The sequence below is a fragment of the Aythya ferina genome (assembly GCF_964211825.1).
Source record: "Aythya ferina genome assembly, chromosome: 10".
Lineage (NCBI taxonomy): Eukaryota > Metazoa > Chordata > Aves > Anseriformes > Anatidae > Aythya > Aythya ferina.
The window spans coordinates 15,063,147-15,075,406 of NC_140306.1; the positions used below are offsets into that span (position 1 = coordinate 15,063,147).

The window sequence follows — 12,260 nt, forward strand, 5'->3', positions numbered from 1 at the left end:
AGGTGCCCTCATGGATCTGTTGTTTGAGAACAGAGAAGGCCTTTGGGGGAGATGAAATGGTAGGTAGCTGTCTTGGTCATGGTGATCATGAAATAATTGAATTCAAAAATGTTGGTGTAATTAGGAAAAGAGATCAGCAGAATTGCTGCCCTGGATTTAAGACCACAAACTTGAAGCTACTCAGGGAGCTAGTTAGCAAGCTAGTAAACTTTACCCTGCTCACAGAAGAGGTATCTCCATCACCAGACCACAGCTTGTGTCTAAACATCTTGCTTAACACTGGCAGAGGAGCAAAGGATCGATTTGCTAGAAGAGACAGACAGGTGGGGGGAAGGAAAAAAATCTAACAGCTCACCACTGATGGGTAACATTAATGACTTGTTATATTAACATAGGAAAATAATACTGATTTTAAGCTTTGTAAGGGACTTCAGTTTCATTTCCAATGCCATTTCAAGACTGAAATACCTCTCCTCTGTCCATGCTGCTCCATAAAATGGTTCTTTCTTCAGGCCTAGAGCTGAAAAATTGCACTCAAGAAGCAGGGAAAAACCCTAAGCCATAGTTAAACATAAAGAGAGACATGGTGGTAAGGAATACTTACACACTGGGAACCCACAAACGGACTGTTTTGTCTCTGGATCCTGAAGCTACTAGGTGGCCAGAAGGGGAAAACTGAACACACATCACCGCATCTTTGTGGCCCACGAAGCGATAGGCTCTCATCTGAGGTCTCATACTCCAGATCATCAGACACGAGTCCATTGAGCCACTTGCTGAATTGAAAAGAAAATGAAAAATAATTTGCATTAATTCTCCTCCAGTTACAATGAAACCACTTTTCACACACAGTTCACCATCACAGCTTCCAACAGTCTCATGCACACCGTCCTTTAAATTTCACTGATGTATTGCATACTCTGTATTTCATTAGCAATTCATACAAAGTCATGCATTGGCTTGCAAACACATGCCAGCATTGCCTTAGCAAAGAGAAAAAATACTAGATGGCAAGTCTCAGAAACCACGACAGTAAAAATAGCCCTTCAAAACAGTTTAATGCCTAAATAATAGAAAACTTTGTAGGTTTTCCACAGACTAGGACAGAGTATATGTCTTAGCCTGCCAACAAACCCAAGCTGCATCTATCTCTTCCCAAGCAGGACATATCTGCAGGGAGATCTCAGGATATTCCCAGAAAAAAATATCAGTTTGATGCAAGGTTCTGATATGGATGTAACGTAATTACAAGAAGATTCCAGGTCATTAGCATTAAGGCAAATAACAAATAGCTTTTGCTGGAAATGTCCTTTCACTTCACAGTCATTCCAACTGCAACAAAAAGACAACGTTTACCTGCAATTGATCCAGGATTAATACATGCCTCTTTCATACAGAATCATGTCCCTTAAAGGGAAACAAAAAACCTTACAAAAACAACAGTTGAACTCATAAGGATTCAGGCAAAACCTTTTCTTAGGGATACTAAGGTTTAAGGGGGGACAATTGTGTAAAAGTAGATTGAGCATACAGCCTAGTATCAAAAGATTAAAACTTTAATCATGGTTTTACTAAGTCATTGTCTGGCAAAAATATTAAGTTGAAATAGCACATCTTTTCCAGGACTAATATAAAAAATATATGGCAAATAATGCACTGACATCTCAATTAAGCATTTTAATCGAATACTCCTTGGGACTGGTTAGCAATAACTATCCTAACCAGACTGGGCAAACAATCTAATGGAGTAAAAAGACCTTAGTCCTTTAGGTTTGGCAGGCTGACTTGGGGCAGCAAAGGGAGGGAGGGAGGGAGGGAGGCAGGGAGGGAGGAAAATCTCTCAATAGTCAAGTACACCACCGACCCAACAGTATCTAAAAAAGAAAAATCCTTAGAATTCCTTCCCTTTCTAACCTGATCTCATTTACTAAAAAATATCAAGAGTAACTCTTTCACAGTTGGATGAGGCAAAGGCTCAAGCACTACTTCTGGAAAGACGGTAAAAAGCAACACTAAGTTACATTCAGAGCAGCCTTACTAAACAAAGATCTGCACTGACTAGATAAAGTTTTAGGGAAATCCAAATAGAATCAGAGAGGGGAGAGGAGAACAGCAGAAGGATGGTCCAAGATGGGTTTGAGTAATTTTCATTTTCTTGCAACCTCCCAAGTGTTCTGCAGGTTGCAAGGTCCAGAACTTATTACAAGCAGCCCATGGCTACCTAACAGATTGCTGTATTTCTATTTACTCCTGTCTGCTGTGCCCACTGCCTACCAGATACAATCATTTCTGATATATCTTCTCCGTGAGTCAAAGCACTGTTCTCACAGATGGATCAACAGCTTCATCAAGAGTCAAAACCCCTATCAGTTCCTACTGAAAGCATACACAGTGAGTTACTGAATAGCAGGTAGGAAACAAGCCTTGATGTAAACACAGGCAAGCGTCTAAATAGGAGAAATAAAAGACGGAGGAGGAAAGATACTTGTGCAGGGAAAAAAAAAAAAAAAAAAAAAAAAAAAGAGAGAGAAATAAGGTTTTACTTTATGTTCACTGCATTGTAAAACAAAGCACCTGCACAATGGTAGGCAACAGCAGATGATCCTAAAGCTCTAGTAGGATGCACACAACTTGTCACCACCATGGTTCAACTACAGAATTTTTAAAGGCACATGTAAATACTCATCCTAAAACTCCCACAAATCTCTTCATCACAAAACTAAGTTATTTTAACGCTCAGGACCTCCAAGGCTCTCCTCACACAGCTGAAGGAGAGAAACTCTCTCATTACTGGGCCATCAGAACACAGAGCATATTTACCCAGCTGTTTCTTATTGAGGCTGAAGTCCACGCTAGTGACAGCATCTCTGTGGCCTTTGAAGTGTCTCTCCAGGGACGGATCTTCCTAGAAGACAATAACGTTCAGACACGATAGATGAAGCATCTTCACACAACAAAACCGTTTTATTTCCATGACAGGCTAGCCAAGCTCCACATCCACCCCATTAAAGCCTGCCAGAGGTACGAACATTTTGCAATGCAAAACACACAAACGCTGTGCTCCCCCGGCACTCCCCGCCCCCAAAGTCCAGGAATCCCCCCCCTGAACCCAGCCCCAGCCCGGCGCGGCCCTAGGGACTCTCCCCGCCCTCCACCACGATGCCTCCGGCCGGATCCCGAGCCCCCGGCCCCGGCCCCGGCCCCTCACCGGCCCGGCCGCCGCCATGCCGCCCGTTCGCGCCCCGTAGCAACGGCGCCGCCGGCAGCAAGGCGCCGGGACGAGCGCCGCCGGGCGGCCGGGAGGGCGGCGAGGCCCTCGGCCTTTCCTCCGGTTCCGTGTTCCTGAGGTGATGCCTGCTCCCCCCTGGGCCTGCTCGAAGAGAAAAAGCCCAGAGAAAAAGCCCCGAAGGCCGCCTGGCAGCCCCAGCGGGAGCAGTGGCGAGCAAGCACCCAGTCACCCAGTCACAAGCACCCAGCCACGCGAGCCCCGCATGGGCTCCAGGTGCCCCTCCGGCACGGCACGGCACCGCCAAATGTTTGCTTGACAGTGTGCTGAGAGGCAAAACTGCACATCATTCTCTTCTCAGTGTTTTACAGACTCATTTTTTAGGCTGTCCAATGTGACAGCCCTCCCTCCTGACCATCCAGGCCAGCAGTGTTGACAGTGTGCCTGCTCCGCTTCATCGCTTCTGCTTCACTCATAAACAAAGAGCATTTGCTCGCTCAGGGGCCATATAAGTTAAAGCTGTTTCTTTGTTGTCTTTTTGTTCCATTTTGTTTGTTTAATTGGGGGAGGAGCGGAGGAAAGCTTCTTTACTGAGACTCCCATATTAAGACTCACACAACGGGGCGAAAGAAGCATTGATTTAGCAGAATAGGTTAACTTGTCAATTAAAAAAAAGGAAAAAAGGAAAAAAAAAAAAAAAAGGATGGAGATCGATAGAGGAATGAATTGCTAAATACAAACTTAAGTGGCGAGGGAATGGCTGCTGCTGACGGGAATGTGGACGATTTTATTATAAGATGCAACGCAGACTTTTTCAATGACAAAACCTTTTTTGAGAGGAACAACCCTTCTTTCACATTCCAAAATCCTCACGCTTGTTGAGGAGTCCTGAATTTTAGGGTCCAAAGCCTCCTTATCGGGTCCAAGCACGTATATGGAGGGACCAAAGAATCACTGTAGGATCCAGACCCTGAGCTGCAGAGTCCAAAGGCCCAGGTTTCGGCTCCAAAGCCTGACCTGGAGGTACAAGTTCCCCTTTGCTGCCCTCACCCTTTTCCCCCAACCACCCTCGGATCTTTCACCAGTCCAAGCCTCATTATTAGGACCCACTGTGGGTTCTTTTTAGCCTCCAAATCCCTATTTTCAGGGTCAAGAACCTCCACATGGTATCCAAAGTCATCTTCTGATTGCCTAAACCCTCCATTTTCAGGACCAGGGACACCATTTAAAGGACCAAGTGCTTTTGGTCAGACCCCTGACACCTGCTTCTGGATCCAAAGCTAGATTTTCCTTGCTTCAAGCCACACTCTTACTAACCATACAGCCATTTTTAGAGCACAATGCCCTATATTAGGGTCCACACTTTCATTCTAAGGTACAAAGCGGCCCTTTTAGATGGCGAGGCCTTATTTGAGAGGAACAGCCCTACTTTCAAATTCCCAAATCCTCATCCTAGGAGCCAAGGAGCCCTCCACAGCGCAGTGCAGCCAGTGGGGATGCAATGGGCTTGTTATCACCTACACCCTCCGTTTTTGGATGCAGGCATTTTTTTCAGACCTCAGCATCACATCTTAGGGCAGAAAGCCTCTTCGTGGGGCTCCAAAGCCTTGTTTGAAAGGATAACCCCCCCTTGTTAGTGGCTTTTTCTTGCTTCCACGTCAATGTCGTGGACCAGGCGGCCACTTCCAAGGAACAGTTCCCCGTGTTTAGGGTCCCCGATGTTATTCTCATTTCGTCTGCCCACTGCAGGGCCCAGGCAGCGTCTCCGGAACCGGGAGCAGGGCCTCTGGGGCGGGGGCTCTGGGGCGGGTCCCGTCCCAACGGACACAACGGACCTGGTTCCGTGCAGCAGCGACGGCTTGGAGTGCTCCCAGGTGCTCCAGGTGCGAAGCAAAGGCACAAAGCGCGGGCACCTTGCCCCAGAAAGCCAGCGCAGGAGCCAGGGCTGAGGAGCAGGTGGGGCAGCGCTGCCAGGGCTGCGCAGCGGGGCCGGCCCCAAGGGGCCTGGGTCGGCAGTGGGGCTGGGGGCAGCCCCGGGCAGGGGGACCTCCCTCCAGGACAGGGGCTGGCGTCTGCAGGCCCCTGGGGACAGGACCCCCGCGGGGCTCTGGGGCCACCCGCGGGCAAGAGGAGGGGGCCTGGGGCCGGTGGCAGCGCTGGCACTTTGTGGCATCCCTCCCTCCCTCCCTCCCCCGCGACAGGAGCAGGAGCCACATTCCCTCCTGAGCGCTCCCGGCAGGATGTCGGGGAGACCCCCCTGCTCCCCGCGAGCGGCCTGGCTGGAGGAGGCTGGGGCCTCCCCGGCCTCCAGGCCCCAGCCGCAGCCCTATGAGGAGACCGAGGTGCAGCCACTGCAGGCGCCCTCTGGCTCCGGCGTGGGCCCTTCTGCCTCGGCCGTGGCGCATCAGGAGCAAGAGGACGCCCTGAGCTTCCTCCGCGCTTGCTGCAGCCGCAGACCCAAGGTACCGCTCGCTCGCTCGCTCGCTCGCTTTTGTGCCGCGGCTGCTGGCCTCCTGCGGGCAGCCCCTGCTGGGCTCCCCTGACCCGCTCGCTCGTCTCTCCCCTGCGCGGCTCAGCGAGAGGCGCAGAAGCTGAGGTTTCTGGCCTCCGTCTGCGACGCCTGCCAAGCCGCCGTCGCGGACCCCCGCACGTGGGACGCGCTGTATTTCTGCCAGCTGGAGGTGGCGCAGAGCATCGAGGTGAGGGGACGCCCTGCCCTCTGGCCGGGTGCTGGGCACGGCCCTTCCCGCTGCAGGGGCCAGCGGGGAGCCCCGGGAGCCGTCTGGGACGGGGCAGCCATCCTGGAGGCTGTAGGCCAGCCCCTGGAGCCGCTCGCTGGCCAGGGGACGCTGCCCTGTGCCATCCGTCGCGCTGTGCCCTGCAGGCGCTGCTGCAGGAGGAGCCCAGCGACCGCCTGGACACGGAGGTGCGGCAGAAAGCCATGCTCGCCATCGCCGCCATGAGGTACCTGGGCCAGCGCGGGCTTGGCCGCCACTCCCGGCCAGGGGCCCCGAGTGGGGCACAGGGTGCCGCACAGGGGGCGTTCCTCACCTCTGCCCCCCTCCCCTTGCAGCACAGCACGGCTGCTGCCGCAGGACATGACCGACGGCCTCCTGCACGCCTGCTTCTGCAGGGTCTTCCACCTCCCTGGCCACGAGGACGGGACGGACACGGACACGGACACGTCTCTCTACTCCAGCGTATGCACGGGCCGGGCTCTGGGGCTGCCACTGCTCCGCGTTCGGGCGCCCCGAGCCCTGTCCTCCTCTTTGCAGACCGTGGAAGCCCTGGACAGGCTGCTGCAGGCGCTGGTGAGCAGCGCCGGCGCCCGCGGCCTCCTGGAGCTGCAGAACATCTTGAAGGTGGGGCTGGGCAAAGGCTGGGCTTCAGCAGGACGGGGACACGGCCACCCGCCTGGGGGACACCCTGTCCGGGGGGACAACGGGAAGGAGCAGTGCCCCGTGCTGCGGGCACACCAGCAGCTTTTCTCCCCCCAGCTCCTGCTGCCCTTCACCCAGCAGCAGCCGGAGGCCGTGGAGGAGAGGGCCATGGCGCGGATCGCCAGGCTGGCCGCCTTCCTCACCAGCTGCTCCTTGCCCCAGGTAGGGAGCCCCTGCTGCAGGCAGCCCCGGCGCCCCCGGCCTCGCTCCACGGCCGCGGCTCTCCCCACCTCCAGGCTTGCGCAGAGCCGGGGCTGGGGCTGGGGCCCTGCCGCCCCGCTCAGCCGTGGTCCCGCGCTGCCTCTCTCCCCAGGTCAGCTCCTGCAAAGCAGGAGCCACAGTGCCGAGGCATCATCACCCCGAGAAGCACCGCTTCGCCATGCTGGGGAGGCTGGTGGGGTACCTCCTCCTGTGCTGCACCTGTGAGAACGAGGGAAAAAGCCACGAGGCAGCGGAGGCTGTGCGCCACCTCTGCCTCTTCATCACGCAGCAAAGAAGTGAGAGGAGCCGCGTCGGGCCGGGTCCCTCCACACACGGGCACGCCGGCACAGCCAGGCCAGCACCAGGCCGCCTGGGCCCCTCTCCTCAGCAGGAGAGACCCGAGCGAGCGAGCGAGCCCGGCTGCCTTGCCGCGGGCTGACGAGCCGTTCCCCCTGCCCTGAGCGCGAGAGCCCGGGCCCTCCCTGGCCGCGCTGCCCCCGGCTCTGCTCTGGCATGCCCCCTTCCTGCCAGGGAGGCTTGTGCCCGAGCCCCCGGCTGCCACTGCCAGGTCCCCAGCCCCCCCGCCGACAGACCCTGTGTCCGCTTTTCTCCAGGCACAAGGCTGTGGGACCAGGATGCCGAGCAGCCGCAGGGCTGGCAGAGCTGGCGAGCTCGGCTGTCCTTGCGGCTCTCCGAAGACAGCAACAGCAACAGGATGCTCATGGTGAGAAGCGCCAGCCCCGAGCCCCGAGCCCCGAGCCCCGAGCCCCGGAGGAGAGCCCGGCCCTGCGACGTCAGCAAGAGGACCGGCGCCGTCCCCGACAAAGCCCGGTCCCCACGGGGCCCGCACGCGGCCGCACCCCAGCCGTCGCCCAGCCCCTGCTCCCAGCTCTCCTGGGGCGCTGGGAGCAGCAGGGCTGAGCGGGGCCGTCGCAGCCCTCGGGGTGGCTGACGTGCTGCCCTTCCTCCCACAGATCTTCATGAAGTACCTGCAGCCCTCGGAGCGCCTGGGCGTCTTCCTTGCCGCCGTCGAGAGCATGAGAGCCCCGAGTCCCCACAGCACCGAGCTGGCTGCCCACATGGTGGACGTGCTGGTGGCAGAGACCGACTTCCATTCGGGACAGGTGGGTGCCCGCCAGCACCCCCGGCCACGGCCACGGCTCCAGCCTCCAGAGCTCCTGCCCTGGTGCCGGCCCGGTCTCAGCCGTGTCCCCCCGGCAGGTGCTCCACATCGTGTGGGCCATCTACAGAAGCCTGCCGTCCGTCAGAGCCGCGCTGGCCCTTCAGAGCCTGGACAGGGCCCTGCTGCTGCTGGCCAGCAAGCGCCCCAGGGAGACGGTTGCCAGCCTGCTGCAGTGCTCGCCGACCTGCACCAGGTACGGGGCCCAGCAGGGCTCCTCTCGCACACCCCCAAAGCCGTCAGCCGGGCCGGGGGCCGGGGGCGGCCCTGCTGACAGCCCGGGGGTCCCGCAGCGTCGCCGTCACCATGTGGAGGGCGACGGTGTCTGAGCCCCCAGGCACAGAGAGGGTGCTGCGGGAGCTGCTCCGCATCCTCATGAACCAGTCTGGCTGCAAGACATCCACCTCCACCGAGGACCACCCGCGCGTCCTGGCCCTGGCCGTGAGTTCCTCGCTTGCCCGTCTGCGTCTGCGTCGGGCAGGGGCCGGGGCCGGGGCCGGGGCAGGGGCAGGGGCCGGGGCCGGGGCCGGGGCCGGGGCCGCCCTGCGCTGAGCCCGCGCCCTTCCCTCTGCAGCTGGCCAGGAGGAGCAGCGCAGCAGAGGAGTACCTGACCCAGAGCCTGCCCTACCTGCAGAGCCCGCAGGAGCCCCTGCGGCGGGAGGCTGTGAGGTTCACTGGTGAGCCGCGAGCCTGGGGTCCCCCGTCCCTGTGCCTTCGTGCTGCGCCCCGGGGAGCAGCCGGGGGCGCTGACAGGCCGTGTGTCCCCAGGGCTCGTGGGGAGGCACCTGCTGGATCAGCGCCAGGACATCTGCCAAGGTGAGCCAGGGAGGGGGATGGCAGGAGCCTGGCCCCTGCTCCCTCCTGGCTGTGCGGAGAGCTGGGGGCAACGTCGGCGGGGGGCCGGGCGCTCTGCGGGTGCAGGGCCGTCACCTCGCCTCTCCTTCTCTGTTCTCTCAGCCCTGCGAGGCTTGGCAAACGACCCCTGCAAGTCGGTCTCGTCGCTGGCGATTCAGACGGGGCTGATCCTGCAAGCACCATGGCCACGCTCGCGCTTCAGCTTTCGGCAGCTGTGCTCCAGGCTGCAGAAGGCGTGGAGGAGGCGACGCTCTTCCCCGGCAGGCAGCTGAGCGTGCTGGAAAGCTCCCGGCATCTCCTCCTGCCTGCGGCGCAGCCCCGCTCCCCGGGCACGTTCCCTCCACTTCTCCGGCCTTCTGTGTGCCGGGGGCACGCCCGAAGCAGCTCCCGAAGCCCATGAACAACAGGGCTTCAGCCGGCGCCTCTCCAGCAGCGAGCCTGCTCCAAGACCCCCGCTTCGGCCTGGGACACTGCCAGGGATGGCACAGCCGCAGCTCCACTGGGCCACCCTGAGCGCCCTGAGCGCGGAAAGTGGCCTCCTCCTCCTCGTTGCCATCGGAGCTGGCCAGCAGCATCCTCAGCTACACGCAGGCTGTGCCTCCCCAGCCCCGGGGGCACCGTGCAGCCCTCCCTGGAGCGCAGCTCTGCGCACACGCCCCACGCCTGGGGGCCTCGCTCTTTGCCCTCTCTCTGGCCTTTCGCGCGGTCTCCCACATTTTCTTCCCTTCCCTTCCCTTCCCTTCCCTTCCCTTCCCTTCCCTTCCCTTCCCTTCCCTTCCCTTCCCTTCCCTTCCCTTCCCTTCCCTTCCCTTCCCTTCCCTTCCCTTCCCTTCCCTTCCCTGCCCTGCCCTGCCCTGCCCTGCCCTGCCCTGCCCTGCCCTGCCCTGCCCTGCCCTGCCCTGCCCCTCCCTGCCCTGCCCTTCCTTGCCCTGCCCTTCCCGTCCCTTCATTTTTTTCCTCCCTCTCCCTTTTCCCTTTAATTAAACTTTTTGTATCTCAACCCTCGAGCTCCATGTGTCTGTCGTATTTTCTCCCCCTGCCTCTTGCAGCAGGGGCAGGGAGAGAGCGGCCGCGCTGGAACTCGGCTGCCCACCTGAGGAAAACCAGCACCCTGTTGGGACAGCAGGGGCGTGCTGGAGTGCTGCCTTTCTCCACTTCACCATTTGCCCGGAGGAAGGATCTGCCCCCTCTGACTCTGGCCAGCACTGAGCGTCCTTTTGGGATGCTGCCAGGCTGCACCAGGACAGCCAGGCGCTGTAGCACTGGGGAGAGAGTCTCCAAGTGCCTTCCCTCCAGAGGCCAGCTCTTCTGAAGCACAGCGGCCGACAGCAGTTTCAAACCAGTAGGGGGAAACCAAAACCAGTGCTTTGTGTCCCAAAGAAGAGGCTCTGAGCACAGAACCAGAGGCCTTGGGTCTGAAAAAATAAAAATTAATTAACTAATTAATTAATTAATAGAAAAGAGTAAAAGAAAAAAAGAAAAGGAAGAAAAGAAAGAAAAAGAAAAAGAAAAAAGGTGGTGGATCCTAAAAGGCTTCTTTGGTCCCTCAAAGCCTCTGAGCTGGATGGTCCCAAACCCGAGTTTTAAAGCCCAAAGCCTCTCTACTTTGAGGTCCACCCCTCATTTAGGATCTGAAGCTTCATTATTAGGCCCCCGTGTTTCCTTGTTTGCCTGCCACAGCCTTATTGTCAGGGTCCAGCACCTCCACTTGGGATCCAAAGTCGTCTTTTGATCTCCTAACCCTCACAGTTTCATTTTAGGCTGCAAAGCTGCCTTTATAGGGCGCAGTACCTTAGCTGACAGGAACCCTCTTTCATTTTTAGTTTCAATATGTGTTTGGACTCAAAGAGGAGGCTTTGGACTCAAACATTCAGGCCTCATCTCCTAGCATGAGGATTTGGGAATTTGAAAGGAGGGCTGTTCCTCTCCAAAAAGGCCTCGCCATCTAAGAAGTCCGCATTGCAGGGAACCAGGTCCGTTGTGTCCGTTGGGACAGGACCTGACACAGAGGCCCTGCTCCCGGTTCCAGAGATGGTCCATGGGCCCTGATGTGGCAATAATAAGGTGATAATAAAATTGTGACCCTAAAAATAGGGGTTTGTTCCTTGTAAGTGGCAGCCTGGTCTGTAAGATTAATGTGTAAGCAAGAGAAAGCCACTAAAAATTTTAAATACTTATTTTATTAAAAATTTTCAATACTTTCAATACTTTCAGTACTTTTCAATATTTTTATAAACGATCTGGATGTAGGAATAGAGGGTATTTTGAGCAAGTTTGCTGATGACACCAAACTTGGAGGAGTTGTGGACTCAAATGAGGGCGTAAAGGCCTTACAGAGGGATCTGGACAGTTTGGAGAGCTGGGCGATCACCAACCGCATGAAGTTCAATAAGAGCAAGTGCCGGGTCCTGCACCTAGGACGGGGAAACCCTGGCTGCACGTACAGACTGGGCGATGAGACGCTGGAGAGCAGCCTAGAAGAGAGGGATCTGGGGGTCGTGGTAGACAGCAAGTGGAATATGAGCCAGCAGTGTGCCCTGGCAGCCAGGAGGGCCAACCGTGTCCTGGGGTGCATCAAGCACGGCATCGCTAGTAGGTCAAGGGAGGTGATTGTCCCGCTCTACTCTGCACTGGTGCGGCCTCACCTCGAGTACTGTGTGCAGTTCTGGGCACCACAGTATAAAAAGGACATGAAACTGTTGGAAAGTGTCCAGAGGAGGGCTACGAAGATGGTGAAAGGCCTTGAGGGGAAGATGTACGAGGAACGGCTGAGGTCACTGGGCCTGTTCAGCCTGGAGAAGAGGAGGCTGAGGGGAGACCTCATCACAGTCTACAACTTCCTCGGAAGGGGGTGTCGAGAGGCAGGAGACCTTTTCTCCATTAACACTAGTGACAGGACCCGCGGGAACGGGGTTAAGCTGAGGCAGGGGAAATTTAGGCTGGACGTCAGGAGGGGGTTCTTCACAGAGAGGGTGGTTGCACACTGGAACAGGCTCCCCAGGGAAGTGGTCACTGCACCGAGCCTGTCTGAATTTAAGAAGAGATTGGACTGTGAACTTAGGCACATGGTCTGAACTTTTGGGTAGACCTGTGCGGTGTCAAGAGTTGGACTTGATGATCCTTAAGGGTCCCTTCCAACTCAGGATATTCTATGATTCTATGATAAAAAGGAGGGGTTATCCTTTCAGACAAGGCTTTCAAGCCCAAGGCAGAGGCTTTCTGCCCTAATATGTGATGCTGGGGCCTAAAACTCATGGACAGTGCGGCCCTCACTCCTCTGTCTGGATCCAAGAGTGATGCTTTGCTCCCTCCAGATGGGAATTTGAAAGCAGGGGTGCTCCTCTCAAATAAGGCCTCG

At 56.9% G+C, this 12,260-nt stretch overlaps 2 protein-coding genes and 1 long non-coding RNA gene across 6 annotated transcripts in view; 2 read left to right on the plus strand and 1 right to left on the minus strand.

The window, feature by feature from the left end:
- Positions 1-3,290, minus strand: part of POC1A (POC1 centriolar protein A) — a 55,015-nt gene extending 51,725 nt beyond the window's left edge. The window contains exons 1-3 of one of the 4 annotated variants that reach the window (XM_084530706.1): positions 3,209-3,290; positions 2,821-2,905; positions 605-776 (exon numbers count right to left, since the gene is read on the minus strand). In XM_084530706.1, the coding sequence (XP_084386832.1) occupies positions 605-776; positions 2,821-2,905; positions 3,209-3,226 (275 nt within the window). In that variant the 5' untranslated portion in view covers positions 3,227-3,290. Of the gene's footprint in view, positions 1-604; positions 777-1,356; positions 2,239-2,574; positions 2,649-2,820; positions 2,906-3,208 lie in introns of those variants that run through there. The other 3 variants (XM_084530709.1, XM_084530707.1, XM_084530708.1) reach the window with 3 other exon arrangements.
- A 2,176-nt stretch (positions 3,291-5,466) lies between these two features.
- On the plus strand, positions 5,467-7,863 carry LOC311442075 (maestro heat-like repeat-containing protein family member 2A; the record flags this gene model as incomplete). The annotated part of the gene is made up of 8 exons (XM_084530841.1): positions 5,467-5,688; positions 5,803-5,925; positions 6,111-6,190; positions 6,300-6,426; positions 6,502-6,588; positions 6,724-6,828; positions 6,980-7,163; positions 7,482-7,863. The coding sequence occupies 8 exons, from the start codon at positions 5,467-5,469 to the stop codon at positions 7,817-7,819; spliced, it is 1,266 nt and encodes a 421-aa protein (XP_084386967.1). The 3' UTR covers positions 7,820-7,863.
- A 757-nt stretch (positions 7,864-8,620) lies between these two features.
- Positions 8,621-9,247, plus strand: LOC311442405. Its single transcript, XR_014696630.1, has 3 exons — positions 8,621-8,724; positions 8,816-8,863; positions 9,005-9,247. It is a non-coding gene; the product is annotated as an uncharacterized lncRNA (long non-coding RNA).
- The last annotated feature ends 3,013 nt before the right edge of the window (positions 9,248-12,260 follow it).